Raw genomic sequence first — 24,135 nt, 5'->3', positions numbered from 1 at the left:
TCAAAGTAATAGCATATGCAGAAGAACACGGAAACAGAGTAGTTGAGGGGAGGTTCGGCACTCCACCAACAGAAAAACCATTCGAGATTAGTGGGCTAGCAAAGAAGAACTGAAAAAAATAAAATAAGACTAAATGTGCAAATAGAGGTCTGAATGGGAAATGGCCAAAACTAGAAGATGATGTATTGAAATGGATTCAAGGACATCTTCAAAATGGCATTGGAATTAATACAAAAATGATTCAAATACGTACTCGTAAGCTAGCGCTACAGAGGAAATTAACAGACTTTATGGGTGGAGTTGGCTGCTGCTACTGGTTCATGAGGTGTCATGGATTTAGGATGCCAACCAAACCCGAAGTATGACAGAAACAGCCACAAGATTACGAAGAGAAAATATTATCTTTCCACTGCTTTATTTCAACATCGAAGGAAAACCAGTGTGGAACTAAGCAAGACAGCGACTAAGAACGAAACTCCTCGGACATTTGGCGTGCTAAGTAAGAGAACTGTAGCCAAGAAATTTACTAAAACTGTAACTATAAAAACACGTGGACAAGAGAAACGTTACTACTATGTTGTCTTTTCTTGCTGTGCTGACGGTACTAAGCTTAATCAAGTGATCATTTTCAGGCGCAAAACAATGCCAAAACCATCTGAAATATCGCCAGGTGTTGTTGTTTTGGTACAACGGTTGGACGAGGCTGGTATGAAATTATGGATTAACATAATGTGGGAGAGAAGTAAAGGTGCTTTACTGAAGAAGAGTTCTTGTGCTAGCTCAGTTTAGTAGTAATTTGAAAAATTCTTTGAAACAGAAATTGGGACAGGGAAATACGGAGCTCGCTGTTATTCTGGGAGGATTTACTTCACAATTGCCACCTCTTGATGTCTCGATAAATAAACCATTTAAAGTGTATATGGGAGAGGACTTGAAAAACTGGATGATGGATGAAACCCAAGATGTATTCATGCCGAAGGGAGCTTTAAAACGACCTGCAAGCAAACAAGTGTGTCAGTGGATGAAACTGTCGTGGTCTAGAGTGACGGAAGACATTATTGTTAAATCTGTCAAGACCTGCAGCATAAGTAACGCTCTGGATGGCAGTGTAGACCATCTATGAAAAGGACAACGATGACGACGAAGAGTAAGGAGAGGAAGAAGAATCTTCAGATGACAATTTTCAGGGATTTTAACGGCCATTTCGGTTTTATAAACTAAGTACTTTAAATCTGGCTTTTCAATCTAATAATAAAAACATAATAATGTTGTTTTAAAAAAATAGCTTAAAAATTAAGCTTCGTATTATATATAGTCCGTAGCGTACTACAGCCCTTAAAATACGGACGTTATTTTGTTCCTGGCACTCCCTCCTACAACTGTATAAAGGTTTCTTGCTACAAGAACTGTTGGACCTGTTTGGTCTTCTTGACATGCCTTATTCCGCCACAAGCTTAGTAGAGCACTTATAAATTGTAAAACTGACGATCGTATAAATTGTAGCTGAAAACGTTTCAACAGCGTAAAATAAGCGGATGCGTCCTCATACTCTACAGGCCTTGTGACTACGAAAGTACTGTGCTTGTAAGGGCTACATTTGGATCGAATTGTCAATGTAATTAGTTGTAGTGTTACGTTTACAAAAGTCATTTTCTCCTACATTAATTTTACTGGTACGTTTAAGTCAATAGCTATAATGAGAGAGCCGACTATGCTGGTGCCATAATAGCCTAGTCAGCTGAGTCCAAAAAAGGTCGAATATCGAGAATAGTCCGTGTAGTCGGAAATTGTACAGGCCTGGAGGGAGCGCTACGAATAAGGTACTAGAAACCACGGCGTAAGCAAATGGTTCTGCCCTCTAGGTGCGTTTGAAGGTCACTTTTGAAGGTTTCTCTTGAATTACTCGAAAACAGTGGTCCCTAATGTCAACATACCCCGGTACAAAATTTAACTAAATTATATTTTCTACAGGAACTTCATATTAATTTTTTCTGCAGGACTAATAGTTTGCGCATAACGAGTGAGGGAATACAAAAATATGGCCCGTGGGTTATGAAAGCCAGTTGTAACATTACAGATTGCATAAACAAGAGCGATAGGGGCGGCCAGCTCGCCCTGTGTACTGCCTTACTTGGGTTTCCAGTTGGCTGCCAACGTCACAAGTATGCGTTGCCATTAGCCAATTCAAAGAAAGGATTAAAACATTTTTACCTGTGCTAAACTGGTAGGTGACTGGTAAGCAACAGCGAATCGGCAGCTTGTACCCCGGGGTACCGTCTTTTGCAGCGAGATGTTAAGGCTGCACTGCAGAGCTGTTGTGGCTACTTGTTTATACTGTTGATTCCTCGTAATGAAGAGCTGATCGCTAGCGAACACATGCAGCGCAATGGACGTATTTTTCAGTTCTTTTAATAGATCAGCCTCAGATTGATGGTGTTCAGCAATAGCTGATTTGCTGTGCTGCCCCAGTCGAACCTGACGTTCATGCTGTAGTAACATGCGAGAGTTAACAGGTGTCCTGATTTCACCTACGTAGAGTTTGATGCACTCACATTGAAGTTCATAGCTTCTAGGTGCAGAGCATCTACGGAATCCTTTCTGACCATTAACAGGTCTCAGATAAGACAGTATATAGAAGAAGAACATCACCAGAATCCAGCAATTAGTTCCCCTGAAGGACACCCTCAAATTCCAGCATTTCAGTTGTTTTAATGTTCCACGATGATACGACCTAACACCCAAATGATTTTATTTCAATTGACACTGACCATGGAAGTCCACGAACTTACATTTTTTCCATACTTCTTTCTGATACTTATGTAAATATTATAATTTTAAATGTGGCTTCGCTTCAGTAACGGTACACACAGGTTTGGAAAATAGCAGGCAACCAATGGCTGGACTAAAGATTTATTAATCTTTTACCATAGTTCCAGCAAATATAAATTAAATCGAAATAGTCAGCAACCAGCTGCACAAAAGAAACTTAATTTCTTACGCAGTTTTGGGCACTTTTCTTCAGAAGGCTGTACAGGAAAACACATCACAAGCCAGTAGAAGTCAGATAAGAATATAAAAATTGTGGTGTCACCGCCAGACACCACACTTGCTAGGTGGTAGCTTTAAATCGGCCGCGGTCCATTAGTACATGTCGGACCCGCGTGTCGCCACTGTCAGTGATCGCAGACCGAGCGCCACCACACGGCAGGTCTCGAGAGACGGACTAGCACTCGCCCCAGTTGTACGGACGACTTCGCTAGCGATGCACACTGACGAAGCCTCGCTCATTTGCAGAGCAGATATTTAGAATAGCCTTCAGCTAAGTCCATGGCTACGACCTAGCAAGGCGCCATTAGCCTTACATAGCTTGTATCTAAAGAGTCTCACTTGTATCGTCAAGAGCGATGTACCACAAGGATGGATTAAAGTTAAGTATTCCAGAAGCTACGTACTTTTCTTTATAGCATTCATTACGTATCCTGTTTCAGACCCCTATAGCCTGCGTGAGTTTTAGCGCGTGCCTTTCGGCTACTTCCGAGTGGCGTGGCTGTCTTGTTACGCCACAACAAAAATGATGAAGAAATGTTTAAACATTAAAAAAAATTAAAGACAAAGAAGTCATATGTGCACATATGCATTCTTTGGCAGTGTCAACAGTAAGTTGCATGCAGCAAACTGCCGTGTTCCTAAAAAAAGTACCGGAGCAATAAGTAATAGAATATATACAATACAGTAAGAGCTCGTGAATGTTTTACATGTGGTTCATAATGCCTGTATAAAAATGGTACAAGGTGGCGAAACAGCACCTGCTGAAACCGTGCTAACAAGAGCTAATAAGCCAATGACATACATATCATGAAACTGGTCGGGGTTGGGGATGAAAGTATGATAAAGTACTAAAGTGAAACAGTACACAACTATTCTTGCCATAATACATGAACAATAATTTAAGTGGATGTAAGGCGAGTAATAAGTAATACAAAAGCATTGTTTATATAAACGATAAGTGGCGCTGTATATGGGAAATTTGGAAATTAATCTCCAAACAGCTGTTGTGAGGCGATTAGATGCTAGTAGGGAGCCTGCCAACAAAAACAAAGAGCGAAGCGCATAATGGTGCTAGAGCATAAGACTGGAGTTTTCTCAGTCATTGGCTAACATTAAGTATCGGAACGTTAGGCGTTTGTAGTCGTAAGCAGTACAACATTTTCAGCTATAAGTGGTTAGCCACTTACATTGCCAAGTAGTTATCCATCTATTATTGCAGGTACCAAACTATCTACAATCTACAGGTGGTCATTTATTGTGCTATTGATGGCTTTCTTTATGTAAGTAATGATCTATAGAAAATCTACTCTTAAAGTTCCGATGCGTGGAGTGGCCGTGCGGTTTGAGGCGCCATGTCACGGATTGCCCGGCCCCGCCCGCCGGAGGTTCGAGTGCTCCCTCGGACATGGGTGTGTATGTTGTTCTTAGCATAAGTTAGTTTGAGTAGTGTGTAAGTCTAGGGACTGATGACCTCAGCAGTTTGATTCGTTAGGAATTCACAATCATTTGAGCATTTTAAAGTAGGTGATGCTTTACACTATAGTTGCGTTTAATGTTTACTGTTAATAAGCACTTTTAGTCATTCACGGTCAGAGAGTCAAACGTACAGTACTTATTTCACACATCTTATGTAAAAAATTGGAAATTTGTGGTAAGGACTATGGGACCAAACTGCTGAGGTCATCTCTCTCTAGGCTTACGCACTACTTAATCTAATTTAAACTAACTTATACTAAGGAGAACACACACACCCATGCCCAAGGGAGGACTCGAACCTCCGACGGGGAGAACCGCGAGAACCGCGACAAGACGCCTTAGATCGCACGGCTACCCCGCGCGGCACATCTTATGTGAATGTTGCTATTTTTATTAACTTCACGAAACATATTTAGGACCTTGTATACATTTCTCAACTCGCGATTCCTCTGTATCAAAACTACACAATCGATGCTTACGTTTCCTTTCGCCTACAGTTCATTCTGAGTCATCGTTTTAGCTATTGACTAGGGATTGTGTCTCCATTTACTCCATTTATTTCTTCTCGCCCCTTCATCCACCTCCGGTGCCGTTTGCGTGGCCATATTTTCTAATGCCACTCTATTGGAAACCTCTACACCAACTCAGCGACGCGTTCTAAAACTTACAGTACCATACAACTGATATAAAAACAATTCTTCAACGAAACGTACTTGCTACCTGCATATATTCCACTACTTGTTGGCTTATTAAATATAATTGTGTCCATGCTTCTTTTCCTGTACAGTAGCGTTCCGATATTCAGTATTAGCTAATAATTGAGAAACGTCTCTCCACTTAATCCAGTTCAAATTCAATCCCCATTATGGGCTTCGCACTTTATTTTTGTTGACAGACTCCCTACTAGCATCTACTCGCCCCACTACAGCTGCTTAGAGATTAGTTTCCAAATTTCCCATCTACAGCGACACTTATCGTTTATATAAACTAGGCTTTTATATTACTTATTAATCGCCTTACTTCCGTGTTTACATCGCTGTACTTGTGCTTCGCCTAGTGCTGGCCGTCCGATATCTCCATGTTCGTTCATATTCCTTGTGATCTGATCGCTCCTTCTGGTAGTGCTGCTGCTACTTCGAATTTCGGTTGTTTAACCGAAATTTCGTCGCTGAATTAATCATGGCTACAAGCCTCAGGAAGAATACTCTGGTATTTGCTTTTGACGAAGAATCCCTTCCTATTCAGTCGACATCCCTGGAAATAGAGGACTGGATTACACAGGTAATTGGTCTCAATCTGAAACATTCCATACCTGCCAACAGGATCAGGAGAAATACTGTGTTTTTGTCAAGTTATTCAGTGCTGGGATTGTTGATAAATCTCTTCAGAAAAGCAAGAATACTCACCAAACGGCTCCTTCGGTGGCTCCCACGCCTAGGCTCACGTCGGTAGCGGACATTGTCAGTGCAGTTGAACAGGTTGCTGCGCGACTACCACCCGAAGCAGCTGAAGAAGTACGCCGGGAAACCTGCCGTGCTCTGACGAGAACTAAGCCAATCAAGTCGAATATTACCAGCAGAGAAAGGGCAGCCATTCGAGACCTGAGACAGAGCCCTGAGATTGTTGTCTTACCGTCTGACAAAGGCAATGCTACGATTGTTCTTTCCCCTAAGGACTACAATGAGAAGATTCAGAGCCTGCCAAATGACGAACCTTACAGGAAGATCAACGCTGACCCCACAAAGAAGGTGGAGAACAAGACTAGGGCTCTTGTCAAGGACGCGGATTTACCAGGGGGTGTCGCCAGAAATTGACACCTCAAGGTACTCTCTAAAGTCCACAAAGAAGGGGTGCCATTACGCCCCATTGTCAGCAAAATTAGGGCACTTACATATTACCTGGCAGAATTACTAAGCCCTTATGTGGGTAAATGCCCTCATCACTTTTTTAATTCTGTGGATTTCGTAAAATGTCTCGACAACTTCAAGCTGAAAGACTCTGATATCCTGGTGAGTTTTGACGTTGTTTCATTGTTCACCAGGGTGCCTCTTCGAGAGTCAGTTGAGCTTATTGCACAGAAATTGGACGAGAAGACGACAGACCTTTTCAGACACGTTCTGACCTCCACGTATTTTCTCTTTAATGGAGAATACTATGAACAAACAGAAGGAGTCGCAATGGGGAGCCCACTCTCGCCTGTGGTCGTGAATTTGTATATGGAGTAGTTCGAGGAGGAAGATTTGGCGTCAACCAAATGGAAACCTACTTGTTTTCTCCGTTATGTGGATGACACGTTCGTGATCAGGCCCCATGGAAGTGAGAAGCTCCTAAACTTCCTTACACACCTGAACTCTATACATCCGAACATCAAAATCTCTATGGAGCCCGAAGCAGAAGGATATTACCATTCCTGGACGTCAAGAGAAGATGGCACCCTGGGCCACGGGATGTACAGGAAGAAAACGCACACCGCCCTGTATTTGCATGCGGATAGTTTCCATCACCCTTCGCAGAGGAATGGGATGTTGAAAACACTGGTGCACAGGGCGCGCACCATCTCTGACGCAGAAAACACTTCAAAACTTTATTCCGGAAAAACGGGTACTCTAAATAACAGATCAGACTCGCTCTCCGCCCCACCTCTACAGTACAGCGTGTTGAGACGGAAGAAGACACGGAGGAAGAGATAGCCACTGCCTATATACCGTATACTGGCGCACTATCGGGGAAAATAGGACGAATATTGAGTAAACACCGAGTAGGAACTGTCTTTTGCCCACCCAATAAAACAAGAGCATTATTGAGCAGTGTGAAAGACGATCTCGGTTTCCGGAAGGCTGGCGTACACCATATTCCGTGTCAGTGTGGGAAGACTTATATTGGACAGACAGTGAGCACCATCGAAGATCGTTAACGAGAACATCAGAAGATCGTTAACGAGAACATCAGAAGCACACTCGACTTAGGTACCCCAAAAAGTCGGCGGTCGCAGAGCGCTGTTTGTCCGAAAATCACGAAATGGACTACCAACATACGAGGGTCTTGGCAAAGAAATCTAAATACTGGGACGGCGTCGTTAGAGAGGCTATCGAAATTCGTACCAGCGATGATCAACCGAGATTGCGGCTATAACCTCAGTAAGGCATGCGAACCAGCATTGAGTCTAATTAAAAATATGCTCAGCAAATAAAACGAACGGGTGACCAGGGCGGACGAGGCAGTTACACCGACGCCACGACAGACGCCGACGCCAGCGTCTCAGCGACCGCCGACGCGCGGCAGCGGGCGCGGACGGCAGAGAGAACGCCTCGCCGAGGTGGAGGGGATTTAAGACGCCACCCGCCTTCAGGAGCTCAGTTCGTCATGGCACCTGACGGTTGCTAAATGACTGATTGCCGAAATATTGTGCCCGTTGGACACTATGGACCGGCAGTACACCCGCGGACTGATCGAGCAAGAAATACGCCGGGAGTAGCCGAAGATTCGCAGTTATGAAAACTATTTAGCCGGCCGGTGTGGCCGATCGGTTATAGGCGCTTCAGTTTGGAACCGCGAGACCGCTACGGTCGCAGGTTCGAATCCTGCCTCGGGCATGGATGTGTGTGATGTCCTTAGGTTAGTTAGGTTTAAGTAGTTCTAAGTTCTAGGGGACTGATGACCTCAAATGTTAAGTCCCATAGTGCTCAGAGCCATTTGAACCATTCGAAAACTATTTAAACCTGTAGTAATGCAGGGGGAGTAATTTTAATCTGTCATACTCCATAAATTTTCGTGGTGAGCCCAATAAAACTTGAATATTGATCATATCCATAATAGTTTAGGATTTACTGTTAAAGTGAAATTAACAAATTTTGTAACAAAGACCTGAATGTTAAAATTTGAACGCTTTGGTCGATCTTAACGATCTACATTTCAGAGAGTAGCACATCATTAAAATGACAAATGTTGTAAATATCAACTTGTAACTTTATTTGTTTAAAATATATAGTAAATTTAAATGATCAGTACTTCCAGTTAAGCATCAGATCATCATTTCTTCCACACAAAACATATTCAACGATGACAGAATAACACCTTTTTGAATTATTAGGTTGTTGTTGTTTTTGTGGAAGGAGACCAGACAGCGAGGTCATCGGTCTCATCGGATTAGGGAAGGACAGGGAAGGAAGTCGGCCGTGCCCTTTGAAAGGAACCATCCTGGCATTTGCCTGGAGCGATTTAGGGAAATCACGGAAAACCTAAATCAGGATGGTCGGACGCGGGATTGAACCGTCGTCCTCCCGAATGCGAGTCCAGTGTCGAACCACTGCGCCATCTCGCTCGGTAATTATTAGGTAATAGAATATTTGTTGTAAAGTTTAGTTCATAGTAGTTACTTTTGTTCTTTATTTATTTATCAGAAAGCACATTGGTGCAAGGCTACAGATCGTGGCATTCAGAGCTAAGAAGGTAATTGTATTGGTTTTATGTAAAAGAGTTTAACGTTTGTTATGTAATGGATATTATTGTTACTTTATACAGAGTGAAGAAGTTTTCAAGCTTTGATTATTTAAAGATGTTAAAATGTGAAATAAGGTAGAATAAGCTGCTGCCGATCAGATAGACGGCTTCAGGAAAGGGAACTGCAGTAGTCAGTTGAGCGAGAATATTCGGCGCGCGGGAAACGCGCCCGAGGACGGGCAGAGGGTCAGTGCTGGAGGAGACGAGAAAGCGGACGGTCGGTCTTTAGGTAGATAGGAAGTGAAACGACTTAGAAAATGCCGTGTTGTGTGGTATCTCAGGACTTAGTCTCTGAGCGGTGAACAGCCGCGCGCTTGGTGTGAACTCTAACTTTTTGCATAGATTACTTGTATTTCACGTTGAGATTGTGAATGATCTAACTGTATCAAATAGATATGCGCCCGAGTGTAACAGTAACTCTAAATACGAACACTTTCGCTATTACTTTGGTTTCTGAATAAACATTATTCTAACCAAATCGCAACTGTGTGGCCTACATCATTTAAGGATCGTTAATTTAGTTCCCGATATTTTTTTTTACTGTTATTATATGTCATATTAACTCTGTATTTCGCAGACTTGACAATTTGACCAAAGGGTGACAAGTGTCTTACTTAGGGCGTGTAATGGGACACGTGTGGATCAACCAATAGATGAGTTTGAACCAAGATATTTCGAAGAAGGGCAAACACGTGTCAGCCCGACCATCTCAGTGATGTTAGCTCGCATGATTCTCCCATACTGGTTACACCGCCCCATGGCGTCTTGTGTGTGGCTATTTGAAGTATTCGCAGAAAGGCAAAAATGTTGAGGTCAGTTATACTCAGGGGGCCGTAGGCAGGTCAAGGCATAGACTGACCACCAGGGGATGTTGGCACCTGCCCAACATTCATCGGCTGTGAAGTAGGTTGCTGCAATCCAACTTCTGCGAAACTGCTCTTATGGCCAAAGGAGGCGCTCTTGACTTAATGAGATTGACAGACTGCCTTCCGCTAAGAAAAATGGTTCAAATGGCTCTGAGCACTATGGGACTTAACTACTGTGGTCATCAGTCCCCTAGAACTTAGAACTACTTAAACCTAACTAACCTAAGGACATCACACAGATACATGCCCGAGGCAGGATTCGAACCTGCGACCGTAGCGGTCGCGCGGTTCCAGACTGTAGCGCATAGAACCGCTCGGCCACTCCGGCCGGTTTCCGCTAAGAAAAGAGGCCATAGATATGTTTCCAGTGACACAATAACCCCGTGAAGCGAGTACAAGGCTTCCCTCCCAATCTCACCACTCCAGTATATCCAATGAAATAACCGCGAAATAGCATCAAAATGAATTAATATCACAAAATATTAAGTGATACTAAAATCACGTCGCAACAGTAAAATCACACAGTTAAGTGGAGCCCTATGTTGGAATGTCCTGCATGCCTCATGTACCAGAGATTTTATTGAGTGAATGTAGGTCTCCACCTACCACAGAGCATGGGCTGTAGTTGTAACGGTAGAGATGTGCACGGCAATACAACTCCAAGTACGATGCCATAGAGTTGTAAACTTAGAACCTTAGAACATGGAAAAGTGAGAAATGATTTAGTCAGCTTTGATGATTTGCAATTTCCATAACGTAGAACAAGTAACTAATAAGTGCCAGCATTCCTGACTGACGAAATGGGGCGACAAACAAACTACTAGCTCTGACACATTGTGATGTAAGCTGAGCAGTGGACCACTAATGCTAGGCAAGTGCTTGTGATGTGGGTAATTGATGGAACCACATTCTTCTCAGTTATGAGTATGTAACTGCTATAAAAAGGTACCGGGTGCACACTGGAATCTGCCTGAGCACATGGGTGGTTGTCGGGTGCTGGCAGTTGAGTATATACTGACTGGCTTGCACAGATTCATTGACAGTGACGGTGCAGGTGAGATGTCAATATGCATATCTCTCTTCATCGTGATGTACAATATGTTTAAATAAAGACAAGAATGCATACTTCGCTTATTTCTATTATACGAGGGCTATCCACAAAGTACATTACGTTTTGGAATTAAAAATAAAGTATTGGAATTTTTTTTTTATTATATACAGGTGAAAAAAAAAAAAAGCTCCGTCTTTAGGCCCCAAGGGGCCCTTCCGGGACCGTCCGGCCGCCGTGTCATCCTCCGAGGAGGATGCGGATAAGGAGGGGCGTGTGGTCAGCACACCGCACTCCCGACCGTTAGGACGGTATTCATTGACCGAAGCCGCTACTAATCGGTCGAGTAGCTCCTCAATTGGCATCACGAGGCTGAGTGCACCCCGAAAAATGGCAACAGCACATGGCGGCGGGATGGTGACCCATCCAAGCGCCGGCCACGCCCGACAGCGCTTAACGTCGGTGATCTCACGGGAACCGGTGTAGCCACTGCGGCAAGGCCGTTGCCATACAGATGAAAGCCACACTTAAATACTACTTTTCTACATATTTACCATTTAAATTAAGGCAATTATCGTAGCGATGGACGAGCTTGGAAATTCCTTCGTCGTAAAATTCGGCCGCCTGCGCCTTCAACCATGTGGTTACCTCTTCTTGAAGCTGTGCGTCGTCATTAAAACGCTGCATAGCCAACCACTTCTTCATTGCTGCGAATAAGTGGAAGTCGCTCGGTGCCAGGTCGGGACTGTACGGCGGATGAGGGAACAACTCCCACTTAAAAGATTCGAGAACTTCACGAGTGCCGGCCGGAGTGGCCGAGCGTTTCTAGGCGCTACAGTCTGGAGCCGAGCGACCGCTACGGTCGCAGGTTCGAATCCTGCCTCGGGCATGGATGTGTGTGATGTCCTTAGGTTAGTTAGGTTTAATTAGTTCTAAGTTCTAGGCGACTGATGACCTCAGAAGTTAAGTCGCGTAGTGCTCAGAGCCATTTGAGCCAACTTCGCGTGTGGCATTTGCCGTGTGGGCCTGGGCGTTGTCGTGAATCAGCAAGATCTTTGAGCCAAACTTTCCCCTGCGCTTGTTTTGTATTGCTATTCTGAGGTTGTGCAGAGTTTCGCAATACGTTTGAGAGTTTATTGTAGTGCCGCTTTCCAGGAAATCCACAAAAATAGTATTTCTACCGGGTTACTGATTAACCACGTGGTTGAAGGCTGGATATCGGTTTCTTTCCAGTAAAATGTGTCACTTAGGCGCGCTCTTTTCCGTACAGTTTTACTGACACTTTCTTATTTCTCCCCTCTGATGTAAAGGGCTGAGAACTACAGCTTCGAGATTCTGTCGAAGACTCATCACTGCTAGCAACTTCAGATAATTCACACTCACTGTCGCTCTTATTGAGCATATCCAGGATTTCTTTATCTGTGCAAACTCGGTGACGTGACATTTCTCTCATAGAAAACAAGAAAACTGACGAAAACACAGGAATCGAAGTAGAAATCTGCAAAGAAGGAACGCAGCGACAAACATATATGCACTCTTGAACTATATAGTCAAACCATTGGACAGCTACTGGAAGAGCACGGCGGAGAGACAACTCTGCGTGTTTACACGTCTGTTGCGCTCAGGTAGTCGTGACCCAGTGCGCCTAAACTCGTCCCTAGCGGTGGAAAGGCCGGTGGCGCGGTATGCGTCAACACGTCCTTAGCGCTGTAGGAAAGACCCAAAGGCCGCGCTTTACACGTCAGGCGCGCCAGGGGAACGGCGAGGCATGACAGTTAAAACGTCCCCAGCAGTGAAAGGATTAATTGCACACTGTGCCCACTAAGGCACAGAGATTTTTTTGTGAATTTAGATGATACCTTAACTTAGTTACACAATATATGTTGTTGTCGATATGGTAATTTTTGTATAGCCATGTATAGCCACATTGTTGATGCTTTCATCAAAACGCGAGGAACATTGGTATCAGAACTAGCTGCCATCATGTCACTGTCTTTGATTTGTGCCACACTCCATCAACATTCAGTACTGCATAACAGCCACGGTTCTCCAGTAACGTCACTGTCTGACAAAGTAACATTTATGTGTAAATTTTTATGTGATCCTCGTTTGACGGAATGAGTCAATTGTCGACTAAACTGCTCAGTGGCTGCGTGGCAGGTGAACGAATGCCTGCTGCTGACGGTGGAGGCCTTGCGTCTGTCTGGCATCATCGCGACGGTGGCGCACCTGCTGGCGCTGGCAACGAACCACTACCTGGGCATCCTGCGGCCGCTGCACTACCCGGCCATCATGACTCCCCGCAACACGTCCGCCAGCATAGTCGTCCTGTGGCTGCTGCCCGCAGCATTCTTCTTCGGTTACTTCTCGCTGGTGCCAGGTCAGGGCTTCCAGTGTCCGGGCTGTTGTGCAGAGTAAGTTCCCCAACAATTCCCATTAACGGTTATAAGATCGAAGTCACACTCTTTTTCACTCTCTGTCATCTATAAACACACTTGTTTTACATCATTGCAGTGACCAACAACTATATAATAACATTAACCACAGCTGAAAAAGCTGGAAATTACTTAAACAGGTACTGACTGAATTCAAAGGATATCATAAAAGTTTCTCTGTGTATTGATCGTCAAAGTGGTTGAAGGGTACGCTTCAGTGTATTGCAGAGCATAAAAGACAATCGGTACTAAGAATGAAGACTAAGATGCAGCGTCTGTGTCTCAATGCTGCCCTCTACTGGAGATCCGAATGGAGGAGTATTTTAACCCCAGATACATTTGTATTGAGATACGTCTTGAAACCCTTTTGCAGACCATTTTGCGTTATCCGGGATGCAACTGCTGGCTAAATCCGATGGGGGCGGTCTACATTTGTTTTTCCACGCTCTCCAGTCCTGGTTTCTCACTAGCAATACCAGCTACAAATAATGGATAATTATGAAAAAAATTAGTAACACGATAAGAAACAATAAATCTGATATACGCTGAAGATCAGTGGCTCCGCATCTACACATATGGTTCGTTAATGGAAAAATAAGGAAATATTGGCGTAGGAATATATAGCATATTTTCTATTTCTAATAAACCCCATGACACAATCACTCAAATTTTGAAGTTGAAGCCATCAGAATTGCAGTTCATCTAAAGAATTATTTACATCCATTTGAGAAACAGTTATGATTCCATGGTAGCCATACTGACAATTGTCAAAACTTAACATCCAAAAATCCCTATAGTTAAAGAAGTCAAAATAGTAATTAAATGATGTAAGCTGTTCAGTGGATACCATCTCACTGTAGATTAGATGGTAATGAAAAAGCAGATTTTCTAGCAGAAAATGGCTCAAGAATTGAACAGATTGGAAAAAACTAACTTGTCAAATTTTTTATTGAAACACATAATTAACGACACTTTTCGAGAAGAATTAAAACGATCATATCAAATTTCACGAGAGATCTGGAAAAAGCTTTTGGAGATTCAGTAGTGCCTCGTGGACCAAGAAGTGAAGCAGTAGCCGTACAGCCCTTGACTGCTGGACACAATTGTTTGGCCGCCCAATTGCGTATTATCTCCATCGTGCCTTCTTCAGAATGTGTTCTGTGTCACAAAACGGGTTCGATCATGAGGAAGAACATTACAAAGATTGTACAAAATTAAGACATTGTAATTCGCACTTAACGTTATTGCATTGCGAAGGAAGAAGGCGGATGACAATAACCGAGTGCCAGAACATTAACACAATAATAATATTTGACATGCAGTCGACGACGAGATCATTAAAATAATTAGAGATAGACCGCAATTTCAGGACTGGTGGAGGACAGCGAAGCAAATCAGCAGTGTCGTTTTCGAAACAACCATCTCAGTATTTGGCTTAAGCGTTTTACGGGAATCACGGAAAACCTAAATTAGGACGGCCAGACGGAGACCCCTACCATCATCCTTCCGAACACGGAGCCGTCGCACTGCACCATATCACTGAGTGAAGATGACCGAATCATGAATCTATAAGAGTCTTTGAAGCTTTCCCCTCTTCATGTTTCCCTTTTCTTTATTTTGGTCCGAGGGGAGGGACTCTTCATCTGAGATTAGCACTTGCACCCAGCTCTTCAAACATTTGTCGGACAACTCGGATCTGTGTCTTCCTTTGCAGTTGTTACCCTCTACAGCAGTGACAGTCCATTGCCCACAAGTGGGCGTTCCAACTTTCATGGAGATTGGTACGTCGTCGGAGGGGTTTTGAAAACTTTCTCTTTAGATTTTCGTAAAATTTTAATTTAAAGTATTTGCTACGTAATTATTTTTATATGCCTTTGTTTTATAAAATTTATTTCCCTCCTTTACACACTGAGGTGACAGAAGTCATGGGACAGTGATATGCACATATATTGATAGCAGAATTACCATATTCTCAAGTTATAAAAGGGCAGTGCATTGGCAGATCTGTTATTTGTACTCAGCTGATTTATAAGAAAATGTTTCCTATGTGATTATGGCCGCACGACGGGGGTGAACAGATTTTGAACGTGGAGTGGTAGTTGGAGCCAGTAATGGTATAGTCCATTTAGGAAATCGTTAGGGAATTCAATATCCTGAGATCCAAGAGTGTGCCACAAATATTAGATATCAGACATGACCTCTCACCATGGACAATGCAGTGGCCAACAACCTTTACTTAACGACAAAGAGCAGCGGCGTTTGTGTGGAGTGGCCAGTGCTAACTTGCAAGCAACGCTGCATGAAATCAATATGGGATGCATGACGAACGTATACAATAGAACAGTGTAGCTAAATTTGGCAATAACGGGCTATGGTAGCAGATGACCGGCACGAGTGTCTTTGGCAACGGCACGACATCGACTGCAACGCCTCTCCTGGGTGTGTGGCCATAAAAATATCAAAGCCAACCCTGATGCACCTCGGATACGAAATTGATATGCTAGTTAATTAAACTGATCAATTACATCACCATCCCCTCTTCCCTCAGCCTACCATTATGCAAAGTTTTATATGACCTCCATGAGGCTGATCTATCCTTCTGAGAAACTCTCACACCCCTCAACCTCCTCATCGAACCTCCCTTCTGGGAAAAAGGACACTATTTTCGTCACCCTTCCCGCAGTTCTGAACCTCTTTTCCCCTTCTTAGGAAACCGCCCAGCTCTCCCCTTCACTACTTCCCCAATAACCTATCTCATCTAGAAATTGGCAGGAAAACGACTAAAACTATGTTGGTTAGGAAGGATCTCAGGACAGGGAATTCAAATCATTTGACATAATAACGTATTGTTCAGTTCAATTTGTATATTATTTATTTAATCAATTTGCAGGAAAGAGGGCTCCCCCACTTTGGTAGAGTTCCTGTCTGCACCCACCACTCCCGCTTCCCACCATCTAATAACTGTAAGCACCGAGGAATGCAATGAAGTATGGGATATTAGCGGCCGTTTTGGGTCGAAACCACCCGTCTCCTAATTACAAGTACAGATCACGGTACTAAGAACCACCGACCACAAACCGGAAGTCAGCGTACATTGATATTTGGTACCTAGGAAACCACCTCCGCTCTCTCGAGTGGCTACTTCCGGTTGTAACACCTGCGCCTCATATCCATAGACCAAGGTGACGTGCCTACTCGCCTGAGGGACCTCCATTTGTTCTCACGGTCCCCAAACAAAGCATCACGTGCTGGCATTTCATTGATTGTGAAATTCCAGACTCGCTTTCTGTCTCTGTTTCTCACAAGTGGTCTCTTCTGTATGTGTGAACACGTGTATGGCCAAAGACTAAAAACCTGCAGGTAAAGGTTTTCATTCCTCTTCAGAGTACTGTGTACGTATTGGATAACGCTGTGGACAAAGGGAGAGCTGGCCCATTTGTTATATCAAAAATGGTGGGAAATAGTCCATTTCAACTACAATATTAAAGTAATCGTGTAACAAAATACAGGAGTCGAATAGATCACTTAATACGCTCACCACAACCCTTGATGATAAAACATATTTTCAATGTTTGAGAATCACACAAAAACCTTTCCCAAATTAAGTAATTAAATTAAATCACAAATAGATCTTAACACTAAATACACACATCAAAAAAGTTTTGCATCACCCCAGTTCCCAGAACTCCTGAAGATAGATGTTGACTGAGGATATTGTATCACACAGTCCCTCTGACTGTTCAGAGATATCACTAAACCCGCCCGAAGATGTAAACAACCATGAATGAGCAGCGCCTATTAGACGGACGGGGTCCAACAGTCGATCAGTTCTAGTCATTCCCCCTGGAAGAAGGTACACGGCTCGTGTTCGCTATAGTTCAACGATGCGTAGACGGTGAATACCGCGGTTCGATCACGTCCGCATTGTTACTTTGTGCCAGGAAGGGCTCTTAACAAGGAGAGTGTCCAGACGTCTCGGAATGAACCAAAGCGATGTTGTTTGGACATGGAGGAGATACTGATAGACAGGAACTGTCGATGACATGCCTCGCTCAGGCGGCCTAAGGGCTACTACTGCAGTGGATGACGGCTACCTACGGATTATGGCTCGGAGTAACCCTGACAGCAACGCCACCTTGCTGAATAATGTTTTTTGTGCAGCCAAGGATGTCGTGTTACGACTCAAACTGTGCGCAATAGGCTGCATGATGCGCAACTTCACTCCCGACGTCCATGGCCAGGTCCACCACGACACCATGCAGAGCGGTACAGATGGGCTCAACAACATGCCGAACCGACCACTCAGGATTGGCACCACGTTCTCTTAACCGATGATTGTCGCGTATGCCTTCAACCAGACAATCGTCGGAGACATGTTTGGAGGCAACCCGGTCACGCTGAACGCCTTCGACACACTGTCCAGCGAGTGCAGCAAGATGGAGGTTCCCTGCTATTTTGGGGTGGCATTATGAGGAGCCGACGAACGGCGCTGGTGATCATGGAAGGCGTCGTAACCGCTGTACGATACTTGAATGCCATCCACCGACCGATAGTGCTACCATATCGGCAGAGTATTTTCGAGGCATTCGTCTTCATGGACGGCGGTTCACACCCCATCGTGCACATCTTGTGAATGATTTCTTTCGGGATAACGACATCGCTCGACTAGCTCGGCCAGTATGTTCTCCAGACATGAACCCTATCGAACATGCCTGGGATCGATTGAAAAAGGTGGTTTATGTACGACGTGATCCACCAATCACCCTGAGGGATCTAAGCCGAATCGCCGTTCAAGAGTCGGACAATCTGGACCAATAGTACCTTGATGAACTTGTGGATAGTACGCCACGACGAATACAGGCATGTATCAATGCAAGAGGACGTGCTACTCTGTATTAGAGGTACAGGTGTGTTCAGCAATCTGGACCATCACCTGTGAAGGTCTCACTGTATGGTAGTCCAACATGCAATGTGTGGTTTCCATGAGTAATAAAAAGGGTGGAAATGATGTTTATGTTGATCTCTATTCCAATTTTATGCACAGGCTCCGGAACTCTCGGAACCGACGTGATATAAGACTTTTTTTGAAGTGTGTATATTCAGGGTCTTGTATAACGACGTTTGAGAACACATGCACCCTCTCTCATCACATCGTTCCACCTTACACTGACCATATGTGGCGAAAAAAAGGCTTCCCATATCACACACTCATGACCGCATGCCGTCCACCGACCGTCAGGAAGCCACCGCCACGCTGGCCGGGAGAGGACTGAAGACCCGCACCCACATCGACCGCACTGGCAGTTGCGTGACCGTCTCCAGGTATCCACGCGCCGGCTGTACCAACAGCTCAACGGCAGGAGAGACTGTCAGCGTGACTACCAAGCAGTCAACTGATCAAATTACGTGGAGGGAATAATTGTCCAGCGCAAACACTCACAACATTCGATCTTCTCAAGCACTACACATATCAATTTCTGTCGCCACTCAACCATTATACTTGTTACTTCGCTATTCAGTCATCCAGAGGGCACTGCGAGTCGCTGCGCGCAAGAACCAATTGGTCGGACCATTGTTTGTACCTGTTGATAGTACAAGACTAAGCCATTGCTTTTGATCGAACGAAGCCTCATGCCCACAATATCCACAGCACATTGTAAGACAAGCAGTTCTGGCCTGGATGTAAAGTTACAACTGTAATTCCACTCTCAACATAGACTCCCCCATTTAAAAATTCTACATAACCGAATCAGAAATGAGGCTGTTGTTGTCAATAGGCCGGCCGCGGTGGTCTAGCGGTTCTGGCGCTGCAGTCCGGAACCGCGGGACTTCTACGGTCGCAGGTTCGAATCCTGCCTCGGGCATGGGTGTGTGTGATGTCCTTAGGTTAGTTAGGTTTAAGTAGTTCTAAGTTCTAGGGGACTTATGACCTAAGATGTTGAGTCCCATAGTGCTCAGAGCCATTTGAACCATTTTGTTGTCAATACACCTCGAATTTCTGAAGTGAAATGTAGTTTCTCCCCTTTTATACAAGTAATTTTCGAAGACAGAAGTAATAACAGCTTACACGCATTTTCACATCGCCTAACTATCGATATTATTAGTTGTGAAAATCCAGTACAACAGTATGGCATAGCATCTATTTCCTGCAAGTATTCTCTCATCACGTAAAAGGAAATCCGTTCTTGTCAGCTTAATACTTATTACATCACAACGGTTCTTGACAGTCATAGAATATTAAACTCATGTTAAGAGCATGATCTCGTTATGTCACGCGATGACTCCTCACTTTTGAACCCTGTCAAAGTAGCCAAATTCCTTGTCTCTTAAGGGAGCAGCACAGAGGAGTTATAAGTAGCAGATTAATACTACGTATTACTTTTTGGAATTCGGTAAAATACCTGATTTTCTTACGATGGTCATACCTCCATGTGTGGGTGGGAGATTCAGATTTCGTTAAAAGGTCTCGCTACAACTAAAAAACGTCTGATGACCTTCCAACTCGCGAAACATATCTGTGGTACTCTCGCCCTCACTTCCACCCGTCCTACGCATCGTAATAGCCCGTTTGCATGGTAAGTAATTCTTTTCTTGCAGTACGATTACACTCGCCAGGTAACCTTTACAGACGCTTATCAGACTCTCGGGAAAACAGCGTATACGCAATTCCGAACATAGAGGAGCCGACAAGTGCGATAATTACCGTAAAACCAGCTTAACAGCTCAAGCATCCAAGATGATAACAAGAATATTATACGGAATAACGGAAAAGAAAATTGAGGATCTGTTAGATGACCAACAGTTTGGCTTTAGAGAAGGTAAAGGTACCGGAGATGCAGTTGTGGCGTTGCGCTTGATAAGGGAAGCAAGACTGAAGAAAAAACATGACACGTTCATGAGATCTGTCGACCTGTAAAGCACTCAACAAAGTCAAATGTCGCAAGATGTTTGAAATTCTGTGAAAAATTGGGGTAAGCTGTAGAGAAAGACGGGTAATATACAACATGAACAAGAGCCAAGAGGGCACAATAAGCGTGGAACGCCAAGAACGAAGTACTCGGATTAAAATGGAATAAGAGAGAGATGCAGTCCTTCGCCACAACTGTTCAACTTAATATCGAAGAAGTAATGACAGAAATAAAAGAAAGGTCCAAGAGCGGGACTAAAATTCAAGGCGAAGGGATACCAATGATACAATTCGCTGATGACATTGCTATCGTTAGTGAAAGTGAAGAAAAATACAGGAACTAACGAATGGAATGAACAGTCTGATTACTAAAGAATATGGATTGAGAGTAAATCGAAGAGAGATGTAAGTAATGAGAAGTAGCAGAAATGAGAAGTGCAAGAAACTTAACACCAGAATTGGGGATCACGACGTTAAGTGATTGTGCTACCTAGCCACCAAAATAACCCAAGAGGGAAGGAGCAACGAGGTAAGAAAAGCAGACTAGCACTGGATAAAAGGCCATTCCTGGCCAAGAGGAGTCTACTAGTATCAAAAATAGGCGTAATGTGAGGTAGAAATTTCTGAGAATGTACGTTTGAAGCTAAGCATTATATGGTACTGAAATGCGGACAGTCGAAGCGTTTAAGATGTGGTGCTACAGAAGAATTTCGAAAACTACGTGGACTGATAAGGTAAGCTATGAGGACGTTCTCCAGAGAATAGGCGAGGAGAGGAATGTATGGAAAACACTGACAAGAAGAAGGGCTTCTAGTAAGACAGCACGGAATAACTTCCATGGTACTACAGGGAGCTGTACAGTATAGAAACTTTATGCAGCGCGGGATTAGCCGAGCGGTATAGGACGCTGCAGTCATGGACTGTGCGGCTGGTCCCGGCGGAGGTTCGAGTCCTCCCTCGGGCATGGGTGTGTGTGTTTGTCCTGAGGATAATTTAGGTTAAGCAGTGTGTAAGCTTAGGGACTGATGACCTTAGCAGTTAAGTCCCACAAGATTTTTTTTTAAAAAAAAAAAGCTTTGCCGGAAGGCAGAGGTTGGAATATGTCCAGCAAATAATTGAGGACGTAATTTGCGTGTGCTGCCCTGAGTGAGAAGAGGCATTATTTGTTTTTAGATTGTAATGTAGAAGGATTATTCCACTTATGGTCTGACATATGAAATAACTTTTCGATTGTATGCCACATCACGTACAATGTATTGCATAATGCTTATGTATAAGTGCTGAAAATGACTTAGTTTCATTATTGGCCATTCACACAACGAATAAGGATACAGCAGAACAGAGTACTACTGGCAATGTTTTCTTTCAGAAGATTACTTGCTTATTCGTCCAGTATGTGCCGCGCCTTATGAAACAAGCAGAGGGTGTTTTTTATAACTGACGAACAATAGTTATATAATCGTATTCTCGGAATGCCAGATTCCATGAGGAAGAAAGGCGGCCGTCCCCTACCGCTTAAATCACTTATACTCTGACGAATGGGTCCTGATAATACTTTCAATACTCTCCAAATACAAAGTCCCTAAAATCTGCTGCGATTTCAATAACTTTCAGCGACACTGGTTCCGGAGAAACATATGACGAAAGAGTTCCCTGAAATGCCCATCGAGCTCTTGAAAGTGCCGTAAGATGATGAACGTCATTATCGCCAATGACGGAAATGGAATGCGATACACTATGAAGTACCTGTCCGATGTTAAAGTCTGTAAGCTATTCACCACATAGTGGCTATTAATTGATTACGCTTTCATTCCATTTCGAAGTGATGCCCATGATCGTTAGTATGGTATGTGACGCCCACGGACACGAATACAATCTTGTATTCTTTGTGGCAAGGAAGCAATCAGCCTCTGCATGTCATTTTGACAATCATCTTGCCATGCGTGAAACATGTGCTGTGTCATATTGTTAAGATTATTGACTGTAGGCCAAAGTGAAGGTATTAATCTTCCATCGATCCGAGACATGCTCTAAAGTGAACAAATCAGAGCACAGATATGCCAGTCAAGGGTCCATACATTCCTCAAGACATCTGTGGTGCGCAATGTGGAGCCGTGCATTATCCTGCTGAAAAGTGCCATTCGGTATCTGGTCATGAAGTGTATGACAAGAGGGTCTACCATTTTTGTTACATACCGGCGAGCGTCCAACCTTTGGTCAGCAATTACCAAATCAGCCCTGTTGCCATATCCAGTAGCTCCTCACACCGCTTTCCAGTAGTTGGAGATGTGTGGGGCAGATACTCTACAGACGTAGTCTGGACTATATGATCGCGAAAATCGGAAGTAGATTTCGTCGCTGAACACTACATAATGCCGTTCAATGTCTCAGTGAACGATGCCTCTACATCGTGCATGTCTGTAATTTTTGATTACATTTCTCATGCTGGAAATTGGCAGCCTAGCTAAAACTTTAAGGTTGATTAAAATTAACTGGACAACAATAAAATGTTTAGTTGCAATGGTAACATTTTTCTGTCAGAATATGACCATCTTCAAGCCGTTATACTGAAATACAAACAGAGAATTGTTTTATAGGGTAGCCTGATAATAGTAGTAACGTATGAAATACATGTTGTACAACCAAAATTAAAAAATGGAATTATACCCATGTTGGAAGGCGATGGCGGTGAAAAGAGCAGGTGTTGTCGCTCGACGAACGTCAGCTGCTCAGAAGAGTAACAGAGTTGTTACTTAAATATGCGACGCTCGCCCCAACGCATACGGCATTACGTCAAGGACAACCAGTCAGGCATACAGGACGTAAAGAGTTAACAACAAGGTGTACGCAAAATAAATGACTGCTGTAGACAGCATTTCGTCAGTACGTGATAAAAGTGTATGTAGAGGAGATAACCAGTAATAATTGATTGTGAGAAGTTCGATACTAATCGGTGGGGATTTTCAGAAATCTCGTAGATCGTATGCTAGCAGAGATAGTGGTTAAGTGACGCCAAAGGTTCTCATGGCGACGACGCTGACGTATCGATATGCACCAGACTTCAGAGCTACGACAACGGTTGTATATTAACAACGTGTTGATATTCAGACAGGCATGTAGAAATGCATGTCAAACATTGTAGACTGCTCCTAGATCGTAGTGTTACTGAAAACATTGCTTAAGGGACGCCATTGTTTACCATGGAGGCGGCGCGGAAGTGTCGATATGCACGTTCCAGTGCAAGAGGATTTCACAGCTGAGTCAGCATACTAATATGCAAAAAAGAAAACTGTAGCAATTTATGTCAGATCCTCTAGAAGACTGCAACCAAGTTAACAACAAGGTAACGAGAAAACTACTCGTTCATAATATACGATGTATCAAAATATATGTTACATCAAAGGGCCACTACGGATAAATTGTGATGGATCCATCGAGGTAATCAAAATATAAAACAAACAGCATAAGCAAACAAAATTTTGAAATATACTGTGTATATAATTGTTTATAGCCCTGAATACTTCATAAAACAGGCGTACATAATGTCAGATATACGGATGTACAAACTACATCAAAGGAACACTAAGCCACAAAGAATCATGGACCCATCAAGGTAGTCATAAATTTGAAACAAAATGTGTAAGCAGACGAAATTTAAAAGATGCTGTGGGTATAGTTGTTTACAGGCATGAAAAATCCATAAAATAGAAACATGATATTAATTCTTTAATATTGTGGTATCGTGAGTGAACGCGTGTGGCAACTCCTGATCTCAAACAGGTGAGAAGAAACCGTCCCAAAACGTTCGCACTCTGTAACCCCTGTCCTGATTTCCTCTGTTGTCGTTCGACTTTT

At 43.5% G+C, this 24,135-nt stretch overlaps 1 protein-coding gene across 2 annotated transcripts in view; it reads left to right on the top strand.

Moving 5' to 3' along the window:
* The window catches only part of LOC126259692 (beta-3 adrenergic receptor-like), a 268,218-nt gene that overhangs the window by 100,343 nt on the left and 143,740 nt on the right, over positions 1-24,135 (top strand). For both annotated transcript variants that reach the window (XM_049956653.1, XM_049956654.1), the window contains exon 3: positions 13,099-13,352. In XM_049956653.1, the coding sequence (XP_049812610.1) occupies positions 13,099-13,352 (254 nt within the window). The remainder of the gene's footprint in view (positions 1-13,098; positions 13,353-24,135) is intronic.

The sequence above is a fragment of the Schistocerca nitens genome, chromosome 5 (genome assembly GCF_023898315.1).
Source record: "Schistocerca nitens isolate TAMUIC-IGC-003100 chromosome 5, iqSchNite1.1, whole genome shotgun sequence".
Lineage (NCBI taxonomy): Eukaryota > Metazoa > Arthropoda > Insecta > Orthoptera > Acrididae > Schistocerca > Schistocerca nitens.
This window is presented reverse-complemented; position numbering and strand designations above follow the sequence as displayed.